Source organism: Dermacentor albipictus, chromosome 6 (genome assembly GCF_038994185.2).
Source record: "Dermacentor albipictus isolate Rhodes 1998 colony chromosome 6, USDA_Dalb.pri_finalv2, whole genome shotgun sequence".
NCBI classification, from domain to species: Eukaryota; Metazoa; Arthropoda; class Arachnida; order Ixodida; family Ixodidae; genus Dermacentor; species Dermacentor albipictus.
Genome location: NC_091826.1, coordinates 122,607,183 through 122,624,586, shown reverse-complemented (window position 1 = coordinate 122,624,586; position 17,404 = coordinate 122,607,183). Strand labels below are relative to the sequence as shown.

Below are 17,404 nucleotides of genomic sequence, written 5' to 3'. Positions count from 1 at the left end.
GCTATGGTTCTCCCGCAAAATGCTTCGACAAGTGATGCATTACTGCAGTTTGTCATATCGAGCGACGCGCATGTGCAGCTTGAATTGTCCATGTTCTGATTTCTTCTTTCCTTGTCAAGCACTCTGTCAATATATCATTGTACAATTTTTATATCTGTAGCACGGGTTTGTATGCAAGCGACGTGCAAACTATTGGTCTTTCGCTACTTTTTAGTGCGTAGTGCGAGCATTGTCTAATGCGTTCTTGTCTTGTTATTTTTGATCATTTTTTTTTTTCATATGTACTGTCCACTCCTGCCTACGGCCTTCTCTGAAGGCTGGCAGTATTTCTCAAATAAATAATAAATAAATATCGAACGATAAAATGTGCCTATCAGAACCTTATCTTGGACATATTCACATCTCGGAAAGTTTTCAGAGGTTGTGAAGAGTGCAAATTCAAAGGTGTGCTTCTCCTAAGGCCTGATGATTACTTTTTTTTTTTTTCACACTAATATAGCAAGTCACTCACACTGCAGAAAGGTCTTCAATAAACTGATCGCAATGGCAAACCATAAAGGATCATGCTGCCCGGATGCAAAACAGCAGTGTGCGCCGTACGTGTCAAGGCGCTTGTCGCACATTATTATTCAGGATAAGGGGCACAACAAAAGCAAACCAGCGTGCGTAGGTAAGTGCCGTGGCACCCATCTGTTACACTATGCCGTTTAAACTACCAATTGCCTTTTGTTCGGGGTTTCAGTTTCTGTACTGAATATTTGCTAGAACAAGTCATTCTTATTTCTAGCCCCTCTAAATCCACACATCTCTTCTTACATGCCGCTTGGCGCTCTGATGCCTCGTGTACCCTTAGTTCTCAGTCCTACAGCCACTGCATTGGTGAGTGCCAACACTACATGGTCACTGTTACATTTAAGGTGGCTGTATGGAGTTAGTGAAGTGAAATTTCACGAAAGTGACTGTACAACCCCCAAAAGTGAACAACCGAGAATGCCGCCCCTTTCACCCTGCACTGTCTGACTTCAATGAGAAATTATCTATAATGGCGTACCACAGATTGAGAGCCAATCTTTTGTCTGAGCACTTCAAAATTGATTGAATGATACATGATCACAGGAACGTGCAACCATGGTGCCAAAACTAAATGTCCTGTTTTGCACTTGTTTTGTCTTCTTAGACTTGAAAAAAGAAAGGGGAAAAAGAAAGACAGTTTCAATTTGAAAGCTGCAATTTAGCAATGCAGTTATAAATTATAATGACAAGCAATGGCTAGTTTTTCCTCACAAGCAAATTTTGTATGCACAGTGGAACCCCGGTTACGCATCCCCCGGTTTTGCAACAACCCAGGTTTTACGACAGATTAGCGTAGCCCCAGCGAAGTCCCCATAGAAGCAATGCATTAAAAACCCCGGATATCCGACTCAATTTTATGCCTGACCCACGTTGTAGACGACCCTCGCAAAATGCGAGACGGAACGGCGGACGAAAGAAAAGTGCCGCAGGTCTCTTTCCTCGCCCCGTCTCTACAATCACTTTGACGCCCACTGTGCTAAAATAGCGCTTTTTCTTCTCCACAATCACTTTCTCCCTCTCTTCTCGGCGGCATCGCCTCTCATCGCATTGGGGAAGTGTTTCTTTCCTTCCAGTTTCCCAGCAGATCGCCGACAAGGTAGCACGGAGAGGCCTAGGTTTATCGCACGTGCTCTCCGTCGTAATCCTAGCGACCAGTGTTCAGCGGAGGTTTTGAGTTGTGTGGAGCAAAGCGACACACAATGTCCCGAAAGCAGACGGTTCTGTCGCTCAGCGATAAGCTAAATATTATAGAGAAAGAAAGCGGCAAGGGGCCACGAAAGCCAGCATTGCCCAGGACCTTAAGATACCCGAATCTTTGCTTAAAGGAGTACTGACACACACACAAAAAAAGAAATCCACGTGATTTTTTCTGCTTTAATAAGTAGTCAATGACCCAGTAATCACGGCACGAAACCTCATTTACTTCAGAGCGCAACAGGTAATTATTTGCAGTCTTTTTTTGTAGCGACCAGTCGAAGTTTCGGTTCCACAGAGCAACGAGACGGGAGAAACGGGAATGTAAACAAAGTGGTCACATGTTCGCAAAAAGCCATGACGCATGCTCTGACACGCAGCCAGCATGCACGACCAACCTGCTGAATATTGTCGTGCGACTGCCGCATCGGTCGGATGACCGCAGCCAATGACAGCGCCGGTAGCGTGAACGTCATGGCCACGTGGTAGATCCGGCAGGGCGGGGCCGGCAAGCGGGCGCCTCGCCGCTCTGATCATGCTTTTCTTTTTCTCCCTGGTCGAAACGCGGGCTTCTTTCGCCGCTGATGGCGGCACATAAATCGGCTACAATTTGTTTCTGACACGAAATAACTTTTAGAATAAAGTGACCTCGAAAGAGTGCGAGTTATAAAACATTGTGCGAAATAGTAAATCGTTGGCATGATTTCTACTCGGACGCGGTAAGCGCAGACGCGCCAACAATCGTCTGTATATGAAGCGGCTTGCCTGACTGGCGTGTTTACTCATCGCTACTAACGGCACTGGGACAACCGTATTTTCACTTAAGAGAAACATAAATGTTCAGGCATTGATTGTGCTGACGAATTTAGGTGCTTTATTACAAGCTGCAGACGCATCGCAAGGACCCTCGGCCCCGGATAGACGGCCGGCGAGCTAGGCCTACATCGCCTCCCAGCAATCGCAAGCTCGCCTGGCATCGTTTGCTTCTGTCGGCGCCAATGAAATCAAATGTGCTGCAATTTAAGCGTGACATAACTGTGTACACGTTGTGCCGGCTAACATAGGCACTTCGTTATATGAACTGCAAGCGATCGTGTCACAAGCGCGAGCGGTGTCAGATTCGATGGCCCAGGGAGCTATGCCTGCCGGCTCCTGGCCATCGGCGGCTGTCAACGGATCCAATACTGCTGACGCGGCATTGCGGAAACACGTCTACAGTGCTCGCATTGACATGTTTATAATGTTATCGTTTGTTTCAAACAAGATAGCTGTGCAAATACGGTTGCTTTCACTTTCTGTTCGAAGTTACACAGCATTCTGAACTTCCACGCAGGGGTGCCGGTTTTGGGCGGAGCTATCCGCCACTCACTCATTCGTACCATGTGCCCCGAATCGCCGTATGCGGCAAGTCGCACACGACGCGCCGTATGACGAATTGCACGGAAAATTTCACCATTTGTCTCGCGCTTTAGACGTGGCCAATCACTTAGCGACTCAGATATTGCAGCCGGCGATGGCGAGGATGAACCTCAACAAAACCATCGCATCGGCCACGATCAATGGTAAGGCACACCGAACGGCGTTGAACGTTGTGGCAGCGCAGTCAAGCTGATAGTGTGGGAGATATCCCGATGGACACGACGAAAACTGCAGTTGCAGGGACGCGGAGAGCGTCCCACTACAAGTACAACAGCTAGAACAAGCAACAACGGAGGAGAAGAGCACATGTAAGCCGCATGGCAGCCAACGAAAATTCGTGACGTAGCCACATGACGTAGCGTTTTCTTGGCTATTTACAATCCCGCGTGATGTCAATGTCACGAGGTGCTCTGTTTTGCGGTTGGCTGCATGCACATACTTTAAAATTGATATTAAATATGTTCTAAGCAATATTCGCCACTGATATTTTATAGACGATGTGTGTGTGGCCAACTAAATCAATCTCACAAGTTATCTCGACCTCAAATTTTTGTGTCAGTACTCCTTTAAGACGATCCTGGCAAACAAAGCGGTGATATTGCAGAATGCCAACAAGTTTGGGCTCAAGTGGAAAGCGGCAAAAGACGGACAACATGAGAAGTTAGAAAAAGTTCTCGTCAAGCGGCTGCAACAAGCATGGAGCTCTGCAATCAACATTGACGGCGCCATTCTAAAAGAAAAGGCGGACCTTGTGGCATTGTGTCTGGGCATCGACGACTTTCAGGCATCAAATGGGTGGCTGGATCGATTAAAACAAAGGAAACACGATTGTGTACAGCCACTCCTGCGGAGAAAGCACTTCCATGGACATTTCGACGGTGAACGAGCGGATGGAGTTGCTGCCGGAGATGATTGCTGCATACAAGGTGTGTGACGTTTTCAACACCGATGAGAGCGGTATTTTTTAACATATGCAGGCTGAGCAAACCCTTGCTTTTAAGGGTGACAGCTGTCATGGTGGCAAACTTAGTGAAGAGCGTGTGATGGCACTATTCTGTGCTAACAGGACGGTTCTGAGAGGCTGCCCGTACTCGTTGTTGGAAAGTTTGCAAAGCCACGGTGCTTTAAGAACTTTGAAGACGCTGCCGTGCAGCTACAACTTCAACAAAAAGGCATGGATAACGTCTTCGCTCTTCAGCAATTTTTTGCAGCAGCTGGACAATAAAATGGGTGCTAAGGCAGGGAAAACATTGCTTTTCGTGGACGACGCGCCATGCCACCCACCCAATGCATCCAGCCTGAGGAACATAAAGGTTTTTTTTTTTTTTCCCACCCAACTGCACAAGCCAGCTGCAGCCACTGGATGCCGGCATCATTAAGTGCATCAAGCAAAGGTACCGGAAATGGTTAGTGCAGCGTCGGCTGGCGGTTATGGAGCACATCGAGTCGGAATGCATTTATTGCCAGCTCGTGGAATGCAGTGTCGCGAAGCACAATCACTAACTCATTCAAGCACTGTGGCTTTAAGCAAGAGACTGCCTCCTCTGCTGGGGACGCAATAACCTTGATGCCGCTTGAGGCCGATGCAGGCTTCGTTGACGACAATTTCGAGGGTTTAAACCTCACCACGACCTTCGCCGAGTACATGGAGGCCAACGACAACATTGCGATCTGCGGCAAGGTGTCGCTGGATGATGCCATCAAAGAGGCTTTGCCTAGTGTCGACACCGCTGCGACATCGGATGAGGACGACGCCACAGATGCTGTGCCTGTGCCTACCCCGTTCGCCTAGGTGCTACGACACATAGACGGCATCCGGAACTTCATCAGTTCACGCGACACTGCAGAGGACCTCCTTTTGGACGTTGGCCAACCTGAGCGAAAGCTCCTGGGTCACGGATCAAACGAGGTCCAAAAGAAACTGACCAACTTTTTTTAAAGTTCACGCCAGCTTGTGGGAATCGCGGCAGTGGGCACTGGAGTGCCGTAAAGGTTCGTTTGAATAAAGCATGATTGGTACCTGTACTGCAGCATTAATTCTTATCACATTTACTTTCTTTGGTAATTTGAGTTTCCAAGCCCTGCAGAGTATGTTAGTTGTTTACATTGAAGTTTCTCGTAAATCTGTCACCCGAAATAGGTAGTATTTTTACAGGCATAATTTATGTTCGTATTTCACGACGCTTTTTCACAGTCCAGAGAAAGTCGCATAATGGGGGTTCCACTGTACTTGTTTGCCGTTTTCCAGTGATCATTTATCACCAGCTAACAAGTGTTACAATGTTGTTGCTCAATGCAAGACTTGCATTCGTATATCGGAACTTTTTCGCATGTTGTCGCCGATTCTGTCTGTTGTCTGCGTTGTCATTGAACATTGTCTAATTGTGTGCGCGACACAAATGGTGTATCACATTTTAGAATGCGCGCAAGCATCACCAATAACACTGCAATCTTCGGACAAGTCAGGTTTATGTGACCAATGATCATGCTCATAGCTTTGTTGTGCTCTGAATGTCAGTTGTCTTTGTGGGCACAAGTACGCCTAATAAAGAGCTAAATTAGTGACCTACAGATTTTTCACCGTCACTACAATGTGAAAATATGCAGTGACAATATGCAAAATGTAGACGTAGCACAGAAACTGCAGCAAACTTGGAACACTGTGACGAGCAGCACATTGTTTCTAGATAACAATCAGTTTGCTGTTGCTAATTTGGCTTGCTTTAGGAACTTGTATGAATAAAGTTGTTCACGGCAACTACCTCACCAGCATGTGGTGACTTGGGCTGGCACAAAGAGGATGGCGCATGTATCATTACAATTTCTCTTTTATGCACTGTTTTAAAATATTTCACCATCCCACCTTTAAACATCTTATTTTCCATAAAACAAAATCCATTTTCCATTTACAAAATCATATAGCAAGCCAAAATTAATAAACTTTATGAATAATTTGGGAGAGTTGGCACGTATTGCACTGCCACATCCAGACACACATGGGTATACTATCACCGTCTCCTTGTCACAGAAATCACCTCTGTTCCTGTGCGCTTGACCCCCAAGGTCCACACACAAGGACCGAGACAGTTGAATAACACAGGACAGTTTCCTTTAGCTGTCCATGTGGGGATGACGGCCAGAGGAGGGGCCTGTCATCCCGAAGCTAGAGACAGCAGAGAATCACCAGCTACAATTTTCCAACACAACAGACGAATAATAGCTTCCTCTAGCAGCCACTTCGTTGTTTGGAAAGCGTTATCTTGTCTCACTTCCCACTGCCAGCGTGCATTCTTTCTTAGCAGTTCATGCAGTGGCTCTAGAAAAGTAGCCAAGTTTCTCAGAAATGCATGGTAGTAGGTCATGAAGCTCAAGAACACCCGTAGTTATGCAACACAGGTTGCCTTCGACATTTTTGCAATTGCAGCAGTGTTTTTCATCTTATGTAACAAACAGTTCGCACTTATACGATGTCCCAGAATTTCAACTTCTGCTTATCAGAACTTGCATATTTGCAGATTCAGCTTGACACCATGTTGTTAGAAACATCTGAAAACTTCACGAAGCATTTCATAGTCGGCATGTCTCTCCACGGCTACCACATCATCCAAATATACTTGAATGCCCAGAATGCCTTGCAGGATGGCGTTCATACATCTCTGAAAAATCGCAGGAGCAGAGGCTACACCAAAAGGAAGTCAATTAAAGCAAAACAGGCTTTTTGGAGTGTTTATGACCAAATCCTCCTCGTTTCCTCATCAGGTGGCAACTGACGGTAAGCATCTTTCAAGTTGGTGGTGCTGAATACTTACCTTCGTTTTGGCTAGCAAAGATACCCGTATTTTTGGCAATGAGTACTGCTCCGTGACACATGTAGCATTTGCAGTCACCTTAAGATCCCCACAAAATCGAATAGAACCGTTCTTCTTGATAACAAGAACAAAAGGCATGGCCCAGATTGCAGTGTGGACAGGCGAGTGAATGCCATGTTTAACAAGTCTGTCTATTTCATTAGACACTTGCTCCTGCATCATATATGACACATAATGTGCTTTGCAGAACCGCGGCACCGTATTTTCACACAACCACAAATGGACTGCGGGGCCATCAATGAACCTTAGACCTGGTGTAAACAAATCGCTCAAGGTAAGGACAAGGACCTTTTTCTCACGAGAGGTTGCCTCGCTGAGAATGATGAAGACAGGCCTTCTGCTACGTCCAAATGCACTGATGACAGCACGTATGCAAAAGTTCAGGCCGTCGAATTGCAGTATGATTAGCGTTGCTTCTAGGGTGTTTCCCGCATACGAGACCGGAAGCTTCAGCTGAACCTTCACAGAAAGCTTGCACAGAATGCAGGACAACTGCAAAGACGTCTTGCGGAGCACAGGCCAGACGTGCCGATGCTTGCAGTATTTTACACGTAATGATGGAGACAATCGGTGTCTAGTTGCATTGTAAGCAGAATTCCGCTCCAGCAGAGGGTGCAAACCACAGGGTTGACCCAGTTTACAGACGCAGTGTACAAATTTGGTAGACTAAGTTCATTGCCATCACTCTCTGAAGAATTCTCCTGAGAATGGACCATCCCTTGTCTCCGTACACACATTCTAGATAGGTGCTGCGTTAGCAGTGAAAACACTCCACCCCGGGAAATTTGCACTTTGCTGCCTTGTACCTAGTGCTATCGCAACACGGACAAACGTCTTCACTTGGCAGATATAAAGTGTGCGGGTAAGTCTTATGGTAATACAGTTGATCCTGCAGCTTGCTCTTCACAGCATGGACATTGCCATAATCCTGCATCTTCTCCATATGATCAACGTTGAGGGCTGCCACGTTGGCGGCTAAAGCTATATTCTCGACTTCTTTCAGCTTCAGCACAAAGATTTTGCCAAAAGCTTCCGATGAACACCAGCCCCACGTAGACCGCAAGCAAGTCTGTTATGTAGCATCCTGTCTCGTGCCGCGTCAAAGTTGCACCTGCAGGCCCTCTTCCGAATTTCCACAATAAAGTCCTTTGTCGTCTCGTCGGGATGCTGGCAACTGGTGAAGAACTTGTAGGACTCTGCTATTTCATTGCCCTATGGCGCAAAGTGTTCTGTAAGCAGCTCAAGCAGCTTCTCACAGGCGAGCTCTTGAATCTTGGCCAGTGCGCTATGTCCCATTATCATGCCGACAGTTGCCGTGCTTAAGGCTGCCGTTAGCAGGGCTCGTCGTTTCTTTGTCATTGATTCCATAAGCTTCAAAGTAGGGCTCCAGACGCAACTGGTAGGCTTTCCAACTGTCTTCAGTTTCATCAAAACCTGGCGGTTCAGCGTGGGCCACCATGGAGCTGGCACAAGTGGAATTCTCTGCTACTTGCAGTTAGTGCGAGTTTGGTGAGCCAGCAAAACCACCACAGCACTAAGCAACAACGAAACTACTGCAATGTGAAAGTGCAGGAGGTGCAGAGTCGAGCGAAAACAAAACCAATAATGCAATACTACAATAATGTTTCTATAAAGAGTGGTTGAGTACTAGTGACTGAATTTCAATGAGGAGTGCCTCCGTCATCGGGCAAGTACAGTAAAAGCTTGTTAATTCGAACCGCAAGGGGAAGCCGCTTCAGTTTGAATTAACGAAAGTTCAAACCAACGAAAGTGAAGAAGAGCACCAGTACACTGCGATTTGGAAGCAGTAGGGCATCTCAGAAATTTGGCGTGTCAGAAAGTGATGGCGTGTGCCGCGGGCACACACCATCTTCAAGTCGAAGCTCTGGGTCCGACTGTGCCACACCACCGATGTCCACCGAAACGAACGTTAGCCGAGGCTTAACACCATCACAATGAATCGCGACGGCCGATACCTCCTAAGCTGAAAACAGAGGTGCACAACCGATGAAGACTGCCGAGACAAAGAAGCTGAACATGGGAAGGTGGCGAAGGCCCTGATTCGTTGGTTCTTGGTTGCAAGCGCAGCTGCGACGTACTTGATTCGCTGTGTTTTGGCGCTTGCCGTGCCATCTCCGCACAACATTAGCAGCTGTACAAGATTTGCAAAGCCTCCGAGATTCGCAACGGGCAAGAAGTCTCGGAGGTTACGTAGAACAGAGAGGCGGCAGCCGCCGCTGCCTTCTGGCTGACCCCGCGCCGGTTAGATTTTTTTCCGATTTTGCCTTCTATCGCCGTTCTTTCCGTTTCGGTGGCAATACTTGTGTGTAAGCAGTAGGCGCGTTTCTCTGGCCGTGTGCCAGGCGAGCGTAGTTCGAATTATCCGTGAGGGAACCGTCTCGCGTTCGAATTAACGGACTTTTTTATACATAGACTTCTGTGGAGCTTGGCCGGACCAAATCGTACAGTTCGAATTATCCATAAATTCGATTTATTGAAGTTCGAATTAACGAGCTTTCGCTGTACTTGAATGTCCCGGAGAAGTCTCTAATTGTGTCCTGCATTTACCTCAACTTCTCGATTACCAAGGCTCTGATCACCATAATATGGATGCTTTAGAGATTCTTGAGCACTCATCTATCCCTTTAGCTTGACTTGTTTAGTAGACCTGCCTTTAGTGTCCCTTTAGGCAGCATTCGTAAAATCATGTACTGAGCACAAATTCATAAACTCTATGAAAAAGTTGGAACAGTTGGCACGTATGGTACTGCCACATCCACACACACATGGGTATACTACCGCCAGTCTCCTTCTCACAGAAATCACCTCTGTTCCTGTGTGCTTGACCCCCAAGGTCCATACACAAGGACCGAGACGGTTGAATAACACAGGACAGTTTCCTTTAGCTGTCCACGTGGGGATGACGGCCAGAGGAGGGGCCTGTCATCCCGAAGCTAGAGACAGCACAGAATCACCAGCTACGATTTCCCAACACAAGAGGTGAAATAATAACCTAACAATATCAAAATCTACGCCAGGAACTGGGATTTTATTTATAACGATTTGGAAGTTAGTTGTGTTTCTAGGAGCAACAGCTTGGCAAGCCCTCATTTACATTTTTATATGGGTGCACAAAGATCAAAATTTTTGTCATTCGAATTGAATAAGGATACTTAGCTTCAAATATCAAATCAAATAATAATATCCACATGAATTTATAAGCAAGTTTGGTTATTTTAGCATGTTGGAACATTTTAATCACATTGTCAATGGAAAATATTGGACTAGTAAGCCATTACACTAAAAGATTGTGCCTTTGACTCGTGTTAATTGAGTAATTCTCACTAGCTGTCTGTTCTTGCCAACCTGTGCCTTTTAGCATGCAGTGCCCATGCACTCGGAGGCACTTGATCCTGTGCTAGCCGTTAGTCACCGCATTTGCTGTCAAGCAATAAGCTCAGGATAGAGGCATTGCTGCTAAGGGTCTGCCCATTGGATCTGTACTCCCAGAAGGAGCATGGTTCTCTTGCACAGCCCTTCCCCCCCCCCCCCCCCGCCCCTATCCCCTTTTGTTGCACTATAGGTGCCCTTCATTGTCTGCAATTCTCTACCCCTCGCTACTGAGACGCTGTCTTTTCTGCATGCCTTAGCTGTCCAATGACTGAGAGTGCTTTACAGAAAAAATTTTGCCAACAGCAGAAAATCATCACAAATTTCAGCACAAAATCAAACACATACTCTTAGATTAGATAGAAATGAACGCTAAGAACCATGCTACCGCACAGCCATCAATATATTTGATTTGTTTCGAATATTCCTATAAAATTGAATATTCGAAAATTTTCGAATACCTAGTTATAGAATTGAATATAAATTTTAAAGTTACAATAATTCAATGGTATTCCTAATTTCGTAACATTCGCACACCCGTACATTTGCAAAGTCTTCAATAATTGCTTACTACATATTTTTCTCGAGCTGAGCCTCATACCGAAATGGACACGTAGACACTAAAGGAAACAGTGCAATAACAAAAATGCGGACTCCTAGAACACTGGACATTCACATCGAACTTCTCCAAACAAAACTGCCAAATAAGTGAAGTAGGTGCCCAGTGCCAACTACTGCCATAAATTATCAAAACTAGTCATATAAAATAAACTTGCCTTCTGTTTCTAGTTTTGATAAAAAATATTATATGTAGCGCTTTTTTTTTTTATTAAGAAGAGAATGAAGTGCACATTTACCAGGCCTGGGGCTCTGCGATCTCAGTCGATTGAGCTCAGCCTCAGACATTTTCTGGGATGACACAGCGTTGCGCAGTAGTGGATCCCACAATGCTGAATCGCTTGCCTGTGGAAGCAGAGGCAGCCCGTTGAGTTTGTCTGGCGGACCTGCACAAGCAATTCATTAGTATTCCAATTATTACTACAATACACCATGTCTGAAAAGGTCAGGGAAATTTACACACACACACACACACACACACACACACACACACGTGTGTGTGTGTTTGTGACGACCTGCTTACACCTACCTAGAGATTTGTAATATATGCATACAGCAATAATAAAGTAAAATTGTGACAAAGATAACCATAGTAAGAGCAAAACACCATTCTTCTCAACAACATGAGCAACGCTACTCTGCAACCCTGGAGTTCCTTTCATTCAGTGCTGCAAGAACCAAACTAAGCCAGAAGGATGCACCAGTGCATTTTGTTACACTGGAACTCGGTATAAATGCCAAGATGTTATATTGCATAACTTTGTGGCCATAATGCACACAATAGTAGAAGGAGGGCTACGCAGGAAACTATTTTTTTTTTTTTCGATAGTATCACTACACTGTCATCCATCATACGGCGAACTATTTTGCATTTTGGACGCATTAATGGAATAAATGCAAGCCAGCCTACAGAGGTCACTAAGCATCACAGGGGAAAATAAATGCATAGCTCACCACCATCAAAATGAGTGTTAAATGTGCACCTGCAATTAAAATCTTCATCAGCCCATAGGGGTGCATCCGGTGCACACATGGCAGAAGTAATGCACCCCAACACTTGTTTTTTTTTTGTCTTTTTACTCGCTACTTTTGCTTTCATTTTTGTCTAACCAAATACAGCACTGTGGCTATCTGAAGCTCCCATCTCTTCTCTTTATGACGGTACCAAGATGAGTCAACAGAAAGCTGCTCAATCTGTGATTCAATGGCACCTCCTAAACCTGATTTCCTATTTCATTTTTGTTGACAGACACTAGAAAATTGCAATTTTCCCAGCTTCCACTTCACATTTCTTTTTAAGTACTTCCCCACATCATTAAAAAAAGAACACTTGAGGAGTGAAAAAAAAAAAACGAAATTCTATTGAATGGATCATACTTGAGGGGTGGCCAGTAGAGAAGGGGTGGTTGACGTCATTTCTACCACCACTTACCATGGAAAAACACCGGATGAACATCATCATCATTTATTTGGTTATGTGCACAGCAGGATGAAGGTCCCTACCAGCGATCTCCAACCACCATTGTGTCAGCTGACTCTAATCTCGTCTCAACACTTTATCTGCTGCCAGCATCTTTGAAGCATTCCAATTTGGTGGCAACGTGAGTGGAAGTTTCATGACGTTATTGCTGTGGAGAGAAATTCAAGGAGAAAGATGCTAACCAGCAGAACTTTAAGCAGTGATGTTTGCATTGTGGGGCTCTCGGGCATGAGCAGAACTTGCTGCCACTAGAACGCTGCACTGCTGATGCTTGTTGCAAACCAGCAATGGCGACATTGGTGGTGTGAGAGCAAGACTTTAAGCCCAAACCACACGTATGCAAGCTCACATCTACACCCCTTGCGCCTTCCACACCTTATGAGGAATGGTGGTTTGCATCCACAAAGACGTGTGACAGCATGCGCTCACTGGATTAATTCATAGATGCCCTGGAAGACGCCACTTCGTACTTTGTTACTGATGGTGCTTCAATATGCTTCGATACCTATAAACGTAATTGTTATGCTTTTATAGCTGTTAGATCAGCACAAAAAGGAAAGATTAAACACTTTCTTGCATGATATAAATCTTTTCATTAAGAGTTGCATGTATTGCACGGCAGCTGCATAGCCAGGTGTGCTGACGTGAGGCGGCCTAAGCATGTGATAACAGAGGAGTGGTTCTCCGACATCGCGCCGCATTTCGACATGTACGAGCCGTGCGGCACTGTCTGCGCATGCGTGGGCGCAGAAAGTGGGCATGCGGATGCAAGCTTACGTGCATCCACAAACGCACATGTGGTCTGGGCTTTATAGCTCAGTTCTTGTTCCTGCGGCAAGCACCAGCGGCGCAAAGGCACATTTACAGTCCGACGTTTTCAGCGTGTGTCACTTGTGGATGGTCACGTTGCACCAGCTGAAATACTGTCCCCCCTTGACTTCGACGCATGTGCCGTTGGCTGCTCTCTTCGGAGCATGCGCAGAACAATCCCCAATGTGCATGCCGCTTTGAACAGCTGTCTTCGATCGTCAGCGAAACGCTGTGGGCACCTTTTTACACCATGCATTGTGGGTCTGTGCAGTTGGCGCGACGAATGCGCAGATGTAGCAAGAGCAATCTCGACGTCAGACCGTGTTGGCCATGTCCGGTTACGTTGGCTGCGCCATTGCTTCAAACGGTAGACGTCATTCTTGCCAACGTGACATAGTGTGTGTGTGCGCGCAGTCACTATGCATGCGCCTTAACCGTCAAACTATGCATGTGCCTTAACCGAGCAATTTAGCATGCAATTTTTAACTCTGGCTTTTATTATTTCGAATTTTGTATAATTTGAATTTTCGTAGTGTCTCTGCGGAATTCGAATTACGAGCTTTTACTGTATAAACATGCATCGTGTAATTCAATATAAAAATTAGGCGTCATACTTCTACGTTGCAAAATGTGACGCAGTTACATAGAAGGCATTCCAGATCTGAAACATATTTAACAATAAACAAGCAAAGTGAAACGTTTCTGTAGCGATCAGTCACATCGCAATGCCTGAAGTTGCGTCCAAAACAAAGCCTGCCGCATACTGGACACACGATGGTGCACAAATAATATGCGATTTGACCAACATCAGATCCACAAGTTGTACTTGCAAGACATGAAGTAGTTACTCCCTAGATGGCTTTGCAAATCAAAAACAACTGCATTGCAAAACTACATGAGGCAAGACTTCTATGACTGTGCTAGTTGCACATCTTCCGGAGTGTTGCCTGCTAAGTTTGAAACAGATTATGCAGCATTCAAATGGAGTTAAACCTCAGCGTAACAAACTCCAGTATAATGAAATTCTTGATATAACAAAGCATTCTACTTTTTTATAACTTCTTATCCATAGAACACCATGTACTTAGCGTCTCAATATAACAAAGTGTGTTTATACATGATTTCAATGTAACAAATTTTACTGCCATCACGAAGGAGTACCGCACAATAAACAGAAACTTCTGCGGATGTAGCTGGTCACATGGCTTAATTACAAGCGGCTGCTTACGAACGCCATCCTCAAATCGCACACCACGCCACGACTGCAGAGGAGTAGAGACATGTTCCGTATAAAGTACAAGTGCGATCAGATCCTGCTGTGCCTTGCACGCTGTATGATTTGGGTGCGACTGAACACGTGCTAGGTGAGCGGAGAAGGACGGTGGCTTGATGGGTGCCGCCTTCCCACACAAGCAAGGGGAAAGGTAGGAGGGGAGCAAGCTCGCAGTAACACGATCAGGTGCGCGTGAAGGAGAGGAGCAGGGGGGCGCGGGGGGCGCAAGCTCCATTGCCAATGTGGTCGTGGCTGTGCATGGCTGTCCGCGTGGCTGAGTGCATTTGCAGACCTCACACCCAGTTTTAGAAGTAATCTGCTGCGTGTGCAAAAAGTGGCCATGCTGAGATGGCGTGGGATCATGTGTGCTGACTTCCCAGGTCTTACAGGAGATAGTGTTACAGGTTACAGGAGATAGTACAGGAGATAGTGTTTATTTAGAGTTTTGAAGACGCATTGAAGCGAGAAGCAGACAAAGGATACGCTCCCCGCTGCTGGCTCTTTTCATGAGAGCACCCGTCTGACTGCGGGCAAGCTGTGGGGGCAGAGCGGACACGAAAGTGTGGCTGGCTTTGCTTAGTATAGCCAATGCGAACAAAAATCGTGAAACTAAATCTTTCACTGCTGACTCTCAAATCTAACAAAGTGATTTTTTGTTTCTCATTCGAAACTGCTTTTTTCCAATTCTCCTATTCGGAAAATGTTGAGGCACTTTCCATGTGAGAAAAATGTAAAAAGGTACTATCCCTATTTGCATAAAATCTCGAATTTCATTACAACAAAATTTTTATACAATGAAGCAAATTCCCAATTTTAATGACTTAATTAAATCATGGTTTAACCATATATGTCGTATTTTTTTCTGGAATAAAATGTTGCAAGTCATCCCTCATCCTGCGTAGTACAGTCGACCTCCGTAAATTTGGTTAAGGTTAATTCGATCCCTACCAAACGTCCTGGCCGGCAGCCATGCATTTCAGTGAACCCAAGCTTTGGTTATTTCAATCCTAAAATTTGCCTTCGCTGGATAATTCGAACCTGACCAGTCAGCACGCATGCACTTGGCCCCAAGGTGGTCCCAATAGCAACACCTTTAGTGGCACCAATAGCAACACCTTTAGTGGCAGAGTCTGTCTCTGCAAAGCTTAGGGGACAGCGGGTGTGCTGAACGCACATAAAAAAAAAAAACCTTTGAAAACGCCTATTTTTGGTCTGCCCCAAAAAGATTTTCAAGCAATAATGTTAACTCACGATGTGTGATTACGGTATTTATCCGATTCTAACGCGCGGCTTCATTTTTAAAAAATAGAAATTGGATCGAAAATTGCCTGCACAGTTCAATAGCACTAAAAGCGCCTTCGCGGCGTTTGTATGCTTTACCGCATAACACTATCGTATTGCGGAAAAGCTGACTTTAATAATCGTGAGGCGAAGCTGGCTTTAGGAACCAGCCACCATTGTGCAACACATATATATATATTTTTATATCTTTTTGGCCAAAAAACCAGGCGTGCGTTGTACCCCTGTCCCACTGGGAGCTTTAATGACATTACATTCGAATTACATGCGGTGCAACGAATGCCATTCGACCCGTGGTGGTGCTACACAGGAAAAATTAATCCCATCCAGTCATGATATCACATGTAGCGATCCTGCGAAGAAATTTGGGAAGTAGAAGGTAAGTGCGAGTGCCTGAAAAGTCAATCTATATATTTTAAAATAAATATGGAGTGTCATAACATGCATATATATATCTCTTATATATATGTGTTATTGCATATATTTATATGCAATAACATGCATATAAAACTTCCATTTCAGAATTTCTGGTCACAACAAGCCAGGACAAGGCTTAGCCAGCTTAGTAGTCATAGCCATAGAGTTGGTCATAGCCGACAAATTGAACACAAACACTATGACTGACATGGCACTGCTGAACGGTGATATTCAGTTGTGGCAGGTGAAGCAGTTAGTTGCTGCATACCTTGCGTTGTACATGCGTACAGGTGCCCATTTGTTTGCAGTATGGCCGACTAGTAAAGCGACGAGAACCAGACGCCACTAAGGTGGAGAGTTAAGCCTTTTGCGACAACCTACCATACAGCTTTTCTCTCATTAATATAACAGATGCCTTCAAACATGCAAAATAATTACCTTTTTACATGAACGCTTCTCAAATTACGAACACTCAATATCGTATTTTACCTTGTCTTGGGGGTAGAGAGTACACATTTGCTTCGAATGTGAAGCCAAATGAGTTTCTTAAACTCATTTGACTGCGGAAGTCATTTGATTCTAGTGGCATTAAATATAGCTGTGTAACAGCCGAATAATGTCATTCGATGCCAATGCCATTAAGTTTGAATGACATTAAAACATCCATGTCATAAGAAGCCAACAAACGCTGACACCAAGGAGAACATAGGGGAAATTACTTGTGCTTAATAAATTAAATAAAGAAACGATAATTAATGGATGAAAAACAACTTGCAGCAGGTGCGGAACGATCCCACAACCTTCGCATGTTCTCCTTGGTGTCAGTGTTTGTTGGCTTCTTATGATATGACATAAAATCGGGCCCCCCGGTTAACCTCCCCTCTTCTCGATTAAAACATCCACTGTGACTGGGGTACTGGATTTCTACTCTGTTCTGGAATGTAATGTTTCTATGTTAGTTTAGTACTTTGGACACATAGAATGTGGGCACACGTTTGATGCGAGGACGCCACAGAATCAGGCAAATACTGCCAAATGAATCAGCAGTGTGTTTTGGCATTT

General features: G+C 45.1%; 1 protein-coding gene across 1 annotated transcript in view; it reads right to left on the bottom strand.

Annotated features, from left to right (window-relative positions):
• Pop1 (POP1 ribonuclease P/MRP subunit) overlaps positions 1 to 17,404 on the bottom strand; it is a 61,202-nt gene that overhangs the window by 27,677 nt on the left and 16,121 nt on the right. The window contains exon 7 of the mRNA XM_070541313.1: positions 11,303 to 11,449. Within this exon, the coding sequence (XP_070397414.1) occupies positions 11,303 to 11,449 (147 nt within the window). The remainder of the gene's footprint in view (positions 1 to 11,302; positions 11,450 to 17,404) is intronic.